General features: G+C 32.1%; 1 protein-coding gene across 4 annotated transcripts in view; it reads left to right on the top strand.

Annotated features, from left to right (window-relative positions):
• Positions 1–13,606, top strand: part of LOC143057830 (uncharacterized) — a 98,315-nt gene extending 84,709 nt beyond the window's left edge. For 2 of the 4 annotated variants that reach the window (XM_076231258.1, XM_076231254.1), the window contains exons 18-24: positions 650–815; positions 1,372–1,613; positions 5,205–5,329; positions 7,260–7,463; positions 8,287–8,553; positions 10,719–10,888; positions 12,635–13,606. In XM_076231258.1, coding sequence (XP_076087373.1) covers positions 650–815; positions 1,372–1,613; positions 5,205–5,329; positions 7,260–7,463; positions 8,287–8,553; positions 10,719–10,888; positions 12,635–12,721 — 1,261 coding nt within the window. In that variant the 3' untranslated portion in view covers positions 12,722–13,606. Of the gene's footprint in view, positions 1–649; positions 816–1,371; positions 1,614–5,204; positions 5,330–7,259; positions 7,464–8,286; positions 8,554–8,614; positions 8,786–10,718; positions 10,889–12,634 lie in introns of all 4 variants that reach the window. The other 2 variants (XM_076231257.1, XM_076231256.1) reach the window with 2 other exon arrangements.
• Positions 13,607–13,981: the final 375 nt, after the last annotated feature.

Raw genomic sequence — 13,981 nt, 5'->3', positions numbered from 1 at the left:
GCTTAATGTTTAGATGTAAAAAAGAAGAGGTGGTATGATTGCCAATGAGACCAGATGACACAGAAACCAACAACTTTAGGTCACCCTACAACGATGAGCAAAGCCCATACCACATAGTCAGCTATAAAAGGGCCCGAAATGACAATGTTAAACAATTCAAACGAGAAAAAAAATCAGCCTAATTTATGTAATAGATCATTTATGTAATAATGATTTGGCTGTACCAGATGGCTGGTAAATCCAAATCAAATAGATATAGGAAGATGTGGTGTGAGTGCCAATGAGACAACTCTCCATACAAATAACAATTTAAACAGTAAACCATTATAGGTTAAAGTACAATTTTACTAATTTATGTCAGTATCATAGGAATCAGAAAATCTTCATATTTTGTTAATATGGTGTTGTCCTAGATATAAAAGTTATATTTGCCACTGGACGTTAACATCCATCATGTCCATCATCATAAAAAATACAAAGACTGTAGTGTCTGTGTTAAGAATCAGCTCTTTAGAACACAACAATCATGACTATGTAAAAGAAATGAACTTTATTTTTAAAAGTTTTGAATTTTGCCTTTGGGAACAGCAATTTGTATAGTTCCTAAAGTTTTTATTTATTTACATTTCATCTTTTTAACTATTTACAGATTGTTACGAATACTTGCCAGGGGAGATAATAATTCCTGTTCACGCTGTGATTTCATATTTAAAGCACCAGCAGATTCTAAGTTAGCACAGAAACGTCAGGCTCCGTCAACACCAGCTCCACCTGTCCAAACACCAATTAAGGTCGAGGAAAAGGTATTTTTAGCTGTACGTGTGATTTGTGTCTGTTTCTCTCAGACAGTACTCAAACACGCTTTCGTTATGTCTTGTTTCATTTTATATGTGTATTTGTGCTTTTTGACAATAATAATAAAATATGGGTTAATTGTCTAAAAAAGGAAGACCATAAAAAATAAAAATAAGGATGTTATGTAGTAGGATTGATCTTGGAACCAAAAAAAACCACCAGAGTTCAATAAAGTCAGTTATGGCAGTAATAGGCCATGATACAGTCTTCTACAATGAAAAAACCAATACCATATATGGCTATATAAGGCCCCAACATGAATAATGTGTAACAAGTTTAACAAGAAAACTTAAGAATTAATTTATTAACAAAACAATAGGTTAAATAACGTTTTATTTGATAAACCTTCATTCAGCAACATGCTGGAGATTGAAAAATAGAGAAATCCTATTATAAAAAAAAAAAGTTAATGACTGACGATTGACACCAACAAACATACAATATGCTATAGGAAACTACAAAATATGCACAATAAACTCTAATTAAAAATTAAAGGTTTGAAATGTTTATTTGTAGAAGAAGCCTGACACCCCACCTCCTAACCCTACAGCAGACGCACAAATTATCAGTAACGTTCCTTCATCTCATTACGAACGGCCAAGATCATACCATGACACACCAGCATTACGTCAACTTGGGGAATATGCCAAGCCTCACACAATGGGAGATCCCTCTAGATCACATCCGTATGGACATATGCCACCAAGTATGGACCCATTGTTAGCTTACAGGATGTATCCTCCAGGCTCCAGGGAAAGGTAAGTCTTAGTCTAGTAATATCTTTCGTCCATTTGGTGGTGCTAAAGTATTTTTATACGACCGCAAAATTTGAAAAATTTTTCGTCGTATATTGCTATCACGTTGGCGTCGTCGTCGTCGTCGTCGTCGTCCGAATACTTTTAGTTTTCGCACTCTAACTTTAGTAAAAATGAATGGAAATCTATGAAATTTTAACACAAGGTTTATGATCACAAAAGGAAGGTTGGTATTGATTTTGGGAGTTTTGGTTCCAACGTTTTAGGAATTAGGGGCCAAAAAGGGCCAAAATAAGCATTTTCTTGGTTTTCGCACTATAACTTTAGTTTAAGTTAATAGAAATCTATGAAATTTTGACACAAGGTTTATGACCACAAAAGAACGGTTGGGATTGATTTTGGGAGTTTTGGTTTCAACAGTTTAGGAATTAGGGGCCAAAAAAGGGCCCAAATAAGCATTATTCTTGGTTTTCGCACAATAACTTTAGTTTAAGTAAATAGAAATCAATGAAATTTGAACAAAATGTTAATGACCATAAAAGGAAGGTTGGTATTGATTTTGGGAGTTTTGGTCCCAACATAATAAGGGGCCCAAAGGGTCCAAAATTAAACTTTGTTTGATTTCATCAAAATTGAATAATTGGGGTTCTTTGATATGCCGAATCTAACTGTCATGACTGTGTATGTAGATTCTTAACTTTTGGTCCCGTTTTCAAATTGGTCTACATTAAGGTCCAAAGGGTCCAAAATTAAACTTAGTTTGATTTTGACAAAAAATGAATCAGTTAGGTTCTTTGATATGCTGAATCTAAAAATGTACTTAGATTCTTGATTATTGGCCCAGTTTTCAAGTAATAATAAGGGGCCCAAAGGGTCCAAAATTAAACTTTGTTTGATTTCATCAAAAATTGAATAAATGGGGTTCTTTGATATACCAAATCTAACTGTGTATGTAGATTCTTCATTTTTGGTCCTGTTTTCAAATTGGTCTACACTAAAGTCCAAAGGGTCCAAAATTAAACTTAGTCTGATTTTAACAAAAATTGAAATCTTGGGGTTCTTTGATATGCTGAATCCAAAAATGTACTTATATTTTTTATTATGGGCCCAGTTTTCAAGTTGGTCCAAATCAGGATCTAAAATTATTATATTAAGTATTGTGCAATAGCAAGTCTTTTCAATTGCACAGTATTGTGCAATGGCAAGAAATATCTAATTGCACAATATTGTGAAATAGCAATTTTTTTTTTAATTAGAGTTATCTTTCTTTGTCCAGAATAGTAAGCAAGAAATATCTAATTGCAAAATATTGTGCAATAGCAAGATTTTTTTTTAATTGGAGTTATCTTTCTTTGTCCAGAATCAACTTAAATCTTTGTTATATACAATGTATATTCACTTTTTACTACCAACTGATAAATTAAAATAATCTTTACCATTCAGTGATAACAAGCAGTTTTTTTTACATCTTAATATTTTATGATGTATTTAAATGAGTAGTTATTGTTGCAAACTCCATTAGAAATTTTAATTGAGATTAGTTTTGGAATAAGGGAAAGGGGGATGTGATTAAAAAAATTGGGTTCAATTTTTCTCATTTGAAATTTCATAAATAAAAAAGAAAATTTCTTCAAACATTTTTTTGAGAGGATTAATATTCAACAGCATAGTGAATTGCCCTAAGAGAAAACAAAAATTTTAAGTTCATTAGAACACATTCATTCTGTGTCAGAAACCTATGCTGTGTCAACTATTTAATCACAATCCAAATTTAGAGCTGAATCCAGCTTGAATGTTGTGTCCATACTTGCCCCAACCGTTCAGGGTTCAACCTCTGTGGTCGTATAAAGCTACGCCCTGCGGAGCATCTGGTTAATTATACTGCCGACTGACATGAAATTATGACATCAAAACTATTAAATTCAATTACGTGTATTACATTGGTTGCAATGAATTACATTGATTTCCCATGGAAATTATTCTACTTTAATTTCATAAAAAAAAAGTCATTTGCCAATGTAATTAAAAGAAAAACTTAACAATGAATTCAAATATCTAAAAATATTCAACTCCTGACCAGTACTCATGACCAGTGTTCTCCCCAGGCCGTTTTAGCGTCGCGGTACCGCAACGCTATATTTTTTCACCGTGAAGCTATAATAATTCCCGCGAAGCTATAATTATTCCCGCGACACTATAATTATTTTGAAGATGCTATTTTGATTACCTGTCCTCAATTTCGAACTTTCATCTATTATCGATTATGATTATAAAAATTATATCACCTTTAATTGTAATCCCTTTAAGTCGGACACTGTAGGCAATTAAGAGATTAAATAGCTGGGTGTTAATTGCCCTCAGGGTGATAACTGTTTGGATGCGAATATCCCAAGCTGACACTTGTGACATGACTAAAACCACGTGTCTGCAATCACCAATTTCGACATGGAAAAATGCAATCACAAAACAATTTGAAATCTACGTTTTGTATTAAGAAATTTCAAAGCTTGAAACGATTATTATTATTTTTTTTTAAAGATCGTTTATTTGTGCAACTCTCCAAAAATTACTTTCTTTCTCTTCCGGTAATACGAGAGCGAGAATTTTGGTTTACAGCTAAAATAAGTTTAATACTTCTTTAAAAAGTTATCATAATTGGCTTAAGTTTATGTTTAATCCATTTAATGTATTAAAAGCGTCTTATTCATTCACAATCTCTTGTCAAACAATGTTTATTCTCGGACTCATTTTCGTAAATTTTTCTACGGCCCCCATTACACATTTTTGTGTAAACTACGGATAGGAACCGGACGAGATATGACAAAAATCCGCATTTTCACGATAATGACAACAGATGGACAGTAGACAGAAAAAAATATAACAGACTATTTGTTAGATAACTTTGTTAAAAATACATATCATCTTAATGTAAAGATAAGAAACTACTGGGACTAATTCATTGAGTGCCATATCCATGAAACAATGAATTTCATAAACATGATAAAAAAAAAATTTTAAATTGATTTTTTTTTGCTACTTTTGCTACTTTATCTTTACTTAATATAATATAAAAAATAGTTAATTTTGTGTACTAGATATTTAGTTTTGTATAAATACAGGTTGCACTATAGGTATAATGAACCATTCATTCATTCATTTGACTTATTGTTGGGTAACTGAAACCACATATTTATTTTTGTTTGGCACAAAAGGAAAAAAATAATTCTGTAACTATAAATGAATAAAGAAAACATAAACTGAAACAACTGTTTTTGTGGTTATAGTTTAATTGTATTCTCAGTTATGAATTGAACAATATAAACTTAAACAAATAAAGGAAATAGAGCATCAACGCGACGCGTTAAATGACATTAAAAAAAAATACAGTTAATTTTTTTTACGCAAAATGTGATGCTATCCAAAATTTCTTGGGAGAACACTGATGACTGAACAACACTGATAATTAACTCGTGCGCTAGGAAAATGTCTGCACATACACAAAAGTATGAACAAACACAAAAAAACGTGCACATGCAAATTGTGTAAATACACAAGAAGTATTATAGAAATGATTTAATATTTTTTGTATTGCAGGCTAGAATTAGAGCTTGAAAGAGACAAGCGTGAACGAGACGCCAGAGAGAGGGAGATAAGAGAAAGAGAAATCAGAGAAATGGAGATGAGGGAGAAGTTAAAAGAAATAGAAATGAAACCTCCAGGTAAACAATTCAATAGGAACAATAATACCAGAAAGACATTTTTTTGCTTTATTTCAATCATGATTTTTGTCGAGCCTGCAACTTTTGTTGCAGAAAGCTCGACATAGGGATAGTGATCCGGCGGCGGCGGCGGCTACGGCGGCGGCTACGGCGGCGGCGTTAGCTCACTTCTTAAAAGCTTTATATTTTAGAAGGTGGAAGACCTGGATGCTTCATACTTTGTATATAGATGCTTCATGTTACGAAGTTTCCGTCAGTCACATGTCCAATGTCCTTGACCTCATTTTCATGGTTCAGTGACCACTTGAAAAAAAAGTTCAAATTTTTTGTAATGTTGAATTCTCTCTTATTATAAGTAATAGGATAACTATATTTGATGTGTGCGTACCTTGCAAGGTCCTCATGCCCATCAGACAGTTTTCACTTGACCTCGACCTCATTTCATGGATCAGTGAACAAGGTTAAGTTTTGGTGGTCAAGTCCATATCTCAGATACTATAAGCAATAGGGCTAGTATATTCGGTGTATGGAAGGACTGTAAGGTGTACATGTCCAACTGGCAGGTGTCATCTGACCTTGACCTCATTTTCATGGTTCAGTGGTTATAGTTAAATTTTTGTGTTTTGGTCTGTTTTTCTCATACCATATGCAATAGGTCTACTATATTTGTTGTATGGAATGATTGTTAAGTGTACATGTCTAGCGGGCAGATGTCATGTGACTTTGACCTCATTTTCATGGTTCAGTGGTCAAAGTTAAGTTTTTGAGTTTTGGTCTTTTTATCTAATGCTATATGCCATAGGTCAACTATATTTGGTGTATGGAAATATTTTATGATCTTTATGTCAGTCGAGCAGGTTTTATTTAACCGTGACCTCATTTTCACGGTTCATTGCACAGTGTTAAGTTTTTGTGTTTTGGTCTATTTTTCTTAAACTATAAGTTATAGGTCAACTATATTTGTTGTATGGAAGCATTGTTCATCTGTTCATGTCTGCCTGGCATGGTTCATCTGACCTGGACCTCTTTTTCAAGGTTCATTGGTCTTTGTTTAGTTATCTTGGTTAATGTAAAGTTTATGTGACAGTTGTAATAAAGCTTAGATTTATACTTAAAACTATCAACATAATATCAATGATTAGTATAGAAGGCGAGACATTTCAGCGTGTGCACTCTTGTTAAAAATATATGTTATCATCCTATTAGGTATCATCTTCATTTAAGCCATACCTTCTTTTTTTTGCCAAGTGTTTGTTTATGTTATGTTAGGCTAATAACAATTTTACAATACATTGACAATTTACAATATTCATACTAATGTCAATCAGTTGTGGCTCACAATTATGAGGGTCTGGATGCTACAATACTACATAAAAAAGGGCAAAAAAATAAATAATAGAGAAAACTAGGCAAAAAAACTAATACAGAATAGAAAATATGGGGTGCTAAAGAATAGAGAAATCATAAAAAAAATTGTCAATAAATGTAAAGAATAGATCTAAATTAGGGCTATTCCAGAAAAAAATGTATGGTGGGGTTGGAAGGCACATTATATTAATAATACATGGGTGATGGGTATCAGAGCAACTTTTCACACTATAATGCACTATAATTCTCAATTGTCTGGGTGGCGGGTGCTGACAAAAACTGCCTTCCAACCCCCCACCCATACATTTTTTTCTGGAATAGCCCTTACTTAAAATGTAAAGAATACAGGAATGAAGGCCCACTCTATCATCTCATTAATGAGTTCAGGACTTGTCACTGACAAGTCATACATGTGTCTTTTAGTCACTATACAGTATGCCGGGATGACATGTGTCTTTTAGTCACTATGCAGTATGCCGGGGTGACATGTGTCTTGTAGTCACTATACAGTATGCCGGGATGAAAAGATTTCAGTTTTAGACAAGTGTTTGTATATTTATAGGTTTAGAAAGGTTGCTTCCACCCGGTGCTAACCCTATGGATCCACATTGGCTAGAGATTCAGAGACGATATGGTGGTTACCCTCCATCAGGACAGTTGATGCCACCAGGCCAGCCTGGTGGCCATCACCTCCCTGGAGTGTACCCTCCCACCAGTCTAGCTAGTGATCTGATGCAGAGAGAAAGAGAAAGGCTAGAGAGATTAGGTAAGAGGGAGTACCAGCTGGTTGTCAGTTCGTAAAAAAAAAAAAAAATATCACAAAATTGAAGAATACAACGATTTTAATTTCACTTGTTGAGTGTAGTATCCCAATCTCTTGGTGTATAAGATTAGAGGTAGTTGATTTTTACCAAATTTATGTAAAAGCTAGAGTTTTACTGAAATTAAACACATAATAAATTCACAAAATTTTTGATAGACTATAAAACTTGATATAAGTATAATTGTTTATGCATGTAGTACAAAATATAGTTCAACTGTATTAGACTTCTTGCAGTATGGCTTGAAAATTAATTCTTATTACAGTTTGCCTTTACTTAACATGTTTTATTGAATTCAGAGCAAAAAAATACATGTTACATTGAATAAAAAACATCTCTTTGCAGGTCTTGACAAAAATCTCATATTATGTGTAAATTGAAACCTCATACTACATGTATTAAAAAAAACTTATGCTATGTAAATCTTGTGATATGCCAGATTTTACCTTATGTGTATAAATATATATCATTTTTATGCTGATGTCTTACAGAAAAATGGAGGGGCAGGGGGATTTTAAGAAGCACATAGAAACAAGGAGAAGCTGAGAAATTCATTTATTTATTTGATGCACTGATATAACACAATAACTTCTTAACACGTTGAATAATATGCTTATACCAGTGTTTGCAGACGTTTATATTCAATATAAATCTGATAATACCAGAAACAGATTTCGTTTTGTCTTTGCCAGCATGCATTTCAATTAAGATGGCTAAAAGTTAACGTATTGGGAAATGAAATTGTTAAAAATTGTCTTGTCCCTATAGGGTTACCCCCACTCCAAACAGCAGAGATGGCATACGCAAATACCTTAGAAAGATTGTCCATTGAGAGAATGCAAGCAGAGAGACTTGCCATGGTCGATCCCATGGCAGCTCAGCAATATGGGATGGCACAAAGACTGGCTGCTGCAGGACACACCCACAATCATGCACACAACCACACCCACCTACATCTACATGGGCAAGATCAACAGCCGCCACCGCCACTCCACCACCCACTGTTTCCCCATCATATGATGCCCCTCCCCCCAGGTAAGGAATAAAATGTTTTATCGTTGTTTTCTCTAATTACTTCCAATTTGTGTTCTTCCAGATATTCTACAAAATGACCAAATGACAGGGCGAATGATATACCAAATATACTCACAACGCCTCACTAATGAACAAATCTACCTACAAAGGGTTACAAATGAATGTATTCTCCAAACAAAGCATGAACGAAGCTTGCTAGATCCAGCCTCGCATTTGGTCTATCAATTTTCCCGTAAGTCCTCTGGGAGTAAAAACTTTCTCAATGTTTGCTTCTTTTTTCTTTTTTTTTTTTCTTTTTTTAATGGCTGTCTCAGATTTTTGTTTTCATGAAAAAAGTTTAGAAATTCTGAAAAATTTATAGGAGACATTTTGTATATTTAAAATGAATTATTAATTATTAATTTTTCAGTTTAAATTTGACTCTTTATAATAAACAGCTTGATTTACTTTACATTTTGCTTGAGCTCACAAAATTTTATCAGGAAATTATCTTTATGTGAATTTTTATTTTTTTATTTTTCTGCTTGGAAATTTCAAACAGCTAAAAAATTAGTGACAAAACTAAAAATGTTGATTTTTATAACTGAGACGAGTCTTAATTTTATTGTAGTTTGGCTGTACTATATAATTGTTGTACATTATTTGCTTGTTGGCATTAAAACTGTACATTGATTTGTGACCCACATTAGTGAGGCAGATCACATGACAGTATACTGTAACTATTTTTAGATATTTTTTTCCTGAACTATTTTTAGATAATTTTTTTCCTGAACTATTTTTAGACATTTTTTATTCGATCAAATTAATAGTTTCTTCAGATAGAGGTTTGTGGTTACAGTATACTGTCATCATCATTATAAACTACATTTATTTTACTTATATGCATCTCAACTGTTCCATACAAATTGTCAAATAGGTGATAACATATATACTGTGGATTCTGACATTTATTTTCATGGATTCAAGAAAAATTATGATTGTTGTTACTTGGATTTTATGATTTTGAAAGTTTATGCTTACCAGCCTGCAGAAATTAACACCAGCATTAACAGCTTTCAAAAAATCAACAGCTTATAAAATTGCCATTTTGTTGAAGACGTAAAATATTCATTCACTTTTACCTATGCCTTTGAAATCCATAAAAACTAATCACCCACAAATAAATATGACTTCACAGTATATAGTTCCAATTGTTTGCTATAACATTATTCATTTATTGTGAACATTTCTCCTTGGAACAGTTGGAGTGAGATTAAATGCAGATCATATAATTACATGTTTGTATTAGATACCATATAACGGGTTATATTCTCGGGTGTAAAATTAAATTTCACAATTTTTATTTGATAAGGTATACCTAATATTTTGGCAGTTATTATTTTGGTAGAATCAAAACTTTTATCAATACCATTGCATGTACACTTTTAAATTGGCAGAATTTATTTTGGCGATTTATTTATGTCCGCGAAAGTTTACACCCTGCGAAAATAACCCTCTATAGGGTATTGGATTTTCAAACATTTTGGACCTCAAGCTTTACTTGATTAAGAAGAGACATTAATGTTGAATTATACATCCAGTGCAGTCAAATTGGTACAGATTATGTTATTAAATGAACATTGAAAACTTCTTCAGTTGAAAGGAAACATGAGAACAATAAAATATCTCAATAACAGACATTAAAATAGGAAATAACGTGAGACAAATAGAATCAAGAAACAGCAACATAGAAATCAAAATCATTGAATAATGGCTTAAACATTTATACAATTGTCAGCCAGACACTTTAAAATTCTAATGAAATGACTCTGATTGTATCTATTCTGGGTATACATGGGATAGTTACTGTAAATTCAGAAATTATTGTGATATTTTATCTATGTGAAAAATGGGATTCCTTGAGTATCACAAAAATAACTTGCATTTTGATAACTGATACATATATCTATCTAGCTTTTTCTAAAATTATAATAATTCTCAATATATTATTTATTTTTCAATAATAAATGCACACAATATTTCCTGAATTTACATTATTATACATACATTTTATTGTTCTTGTTTATTACCTCATGTCTGTAGTATATACTGATACCTTACTGTTATATTTATTAGGAGCTTACCTACTGTAGTATATTCTGATACCTTACTGTTATATTTATTAGGAGCTGACCCACTAGGAGGTGGCCTGCCAGGATCCAATACACCTGTGTCGCTGCCCTCCCCTCTGGTACACGGTCTTCCTCCACATGCTGGACTCCTTTCAAACAGGGAACAAGAAATGTTACAAAGTGATCTCTACAGAAGGGCTTATGACCCAGCATTTGCTCATCAGGTTAGTGTGCTCATATTTTATAGTTTAATTTCAATGGAGTTATTTCCCTTTTGAGTTTTGTAAATGAAATGAGAATTTTAAATCTTGTTTTATCTTATATTTTATGTCTCTATTCCATAAAAAGCGATTGAATTGTTATCTGTCTATCTATTAGCCTGTCTGTCTTTTGGTTCCATTCTCGCACTGACTTGGAACAATATACCTTTTGGATTTGACTTAATTCTGTCTACTTTCATGACAAGCTCGATTTGAACAATTAATTTGACTTAGTTCTGGATACTTTCTGGACATTTTCACTTCTACCACTGGGTTTACTTCACTTAAGTTGAATTTTAACAATTAATTTATGCTACTGTAGGCCATATGATGGTTGCCTTGATGTTTATAAAATAATGGACACAGGATTTTAATCATTTATCCGTCTTTATCTTGAAATCATATGGTTTTATTTTGGATTTTAAATGTTTGATTATTTCCCTTTGATACGACATGAACATTGTTTTGAAGAAGAAAAATGTCAAACAAACTGCACAAATTGAACATTTTTAACAATTCTTATGTTTTAACAACAATTTTCTTGAATATTACATGTGTATATCTATATTAGGCTAAATTACTGTGTACCAATAAATTTCTTTTCTTTTTTTTTTTATATTTCGGATAAATGCAAGAAAATTGAAAGGCAAAACTTAGTTTTATTTTTTCATACATTATAATTGACTTTATAAACATTATTTTTTTAATTTTTATTAGTCATCCTTGTCGGACTGGTATTCAAAGTCAGCATCAAACAGTTATGCGGTATGGTTTAAGACCGTACAGTGACCTATAGTTGCAAACTTCTACATCATTCGGTCTCAGGTGGAGATTTGTCTCATTGGCAATGATACCACATCTTCATATCTTTTTGTCCTCTATGCAATGCATTGTAGGGGGGGGGGGGGTAAGAATACTGTCTGTCCATTCAGTCTAATGTTAGCACTCTTTAACATGTACAATTCTGTCATGATTTTTATTAGTCTTATATCATAGATTTATATCAGCAATATCTTGAACAAGTTTGAAAATAAATGCTGATCAAATGTTTTAAACTTTAAACAAGTTATGGCTATGCCTCTTGAAAATATTATTTATAACAGAAATCCCATTGCATATACTCTCAAGCCTTAAAATTTCTCTAATATATTTACAAAAAAGTTTTAAAAAAAACAAAACAAAAGTGTTTTTATTAGATTTTTAAATCAGTAAATTTTCTGTTTTTAATAACACTTACATTCAGTCATTTCCCCTTATAGCACCAAGCTATGACAATAGAGGCTGCATGATTATGAAGGGTGCAACTAAAGGTCATAATACCCAAAATATTTTAAAGGGAAATAGATAACACATAATAACAAATATTGTAGATGTGATAAGTTAGAAAAAAGAAATGGGGATACTAAAAGAAAATAGAAAAAAGGGATACCAAAAGGAAATAGAAAAAGGGGTACCAAAAAGAAATAGAAGAAGGGATACAAAAGGGCAATTGAAAAAAGGATACTAAAAGTATCAAAAGAGACAACCTATCAAAGACATTTAAATAATATCAGGAACAGTTGAAAAATATAAACATTAGAGAGAGTGGTAGCAGCAACATTAATAGTAAATACTACTGAATATTGAAACACAGAACCTCTTCGAAAATAATAAATTGCTATGCATGACTCCTGTATGATTGTTTAATAACAGATAATTATTTTCTTTCAGTTATCAGCACAAGCTGCTCAGCATGAGGCCATACAAAGACAGATTGCATTAGAAAGAGAGAGATATGGTCCCCTGCCACCACATTGAGAAAAAAGATAGTGACTTTTAAACTGTGGAGAGGAACCAGTTTGCCTCAAAATATTAATGTTTGTTCCATGTGTGATTAACTGGATTCGAGAGAATTACAAAACAAAATGGATGTTTTATACAAAATATGTTTCTCTCTCAAAATGAAGGAAGTGAGTTTCATCTTTATTAGGCAAAACAGACATTAATACAAATGATAGGTTTTATAGCATTGATAAAAGGTGAAACTTTACAGTTTTGTGAATCACAAGAGATGTTAATGATAGAATAATGATTGGTTTATGAAGAATGACAACTCCAAACTTTTGGAACAAAGTGAAAGATATAGCTAATATTTATCCACTTTGATAATGGACGGAAAAGGTTGGAAAGTTTATTAAATGGATTATATCTTAATGCAGTGATATACTTTTGTGTTGTAATTTTCATAACAAGGCATTATATAAATATGACAAGGTGCAATTAAATGGCATGTGCAAACAAAGTGGTGTCAGTCCTCCACAAGGATGTGTTCCATGATCACTGGCATCTATCATTGAGGATTCAAACTAACTGTGAGATTCAAATGCATTTAACGGCAAAACATAATCAGCGTCACATGACATGTGTATATATTGAAGAATTCCATTTGCATTGACAGTATTAGTTTATTTATAGACTAAGTGTTTATATGTTGTATATTTCTTTTCATTAGATGTAAGTTTATTTCAGTGATGAATGAAATCCAATTGCAATGTTATTTTCTATGTAATATATATAATTGTTGATTGTAATTCATACAAATTAATTCTTTAAACAAGATGACCCATTCCCACAGAACACCATCTTGAATGAAACCAGTGTATTTCCAGTTTGCACTGAAACAAATAAAAGATCAAGATTGTGTTTATTCTTCATTATAATTACAAAATCTATTCAAAATTAGTTTTGAGTCACGTTATTTTGGTGTAATAAGTGTATCGCTTCAAAATTATTTTTATGCAAATTACTTAGGAAGATTCTATATAATCTACAAGTAGTTTTCATGGCATATTAATTTTCTGAAAAGAATAAGGTAAAAGATCAAAGTACATATAGTGGATTTAAAAAAAATTGGTAGCCAATGTTACAAATACTGTAAACCAACTTATTCTCGCAAGCAATTTATTTTCGCGACTTTCGCGAGTAGAAAAATTACGCGAATATAAATCGTCGTGAATAAGTAAATCTTTATTAAACTACATCAATTAAATGAGAAAATCGCGAATTTAAAAAGCCGCG

This window comes from Mytilus galloprovincialis, chromosome 13, assembly GCF_965363235.1.
Source record: "Mytilus galloprovincialis chromosome 13, xbMytGall1.hap1.1, whole genome shotgun sequence".
Classification (NCBI taxonomy): domain Eukaryota; kingdom Metazoa; phylum Mollusca; class Bivalvia; order Mytilida; family Mytilidae; genus Mytilus; species Mytilus galloprovincialis.
The sequence above is the reverse complement of the archived record's forward strand: the minus strand, read 5'-3'. Positions and strand labels throughout refer to the sequence as shown.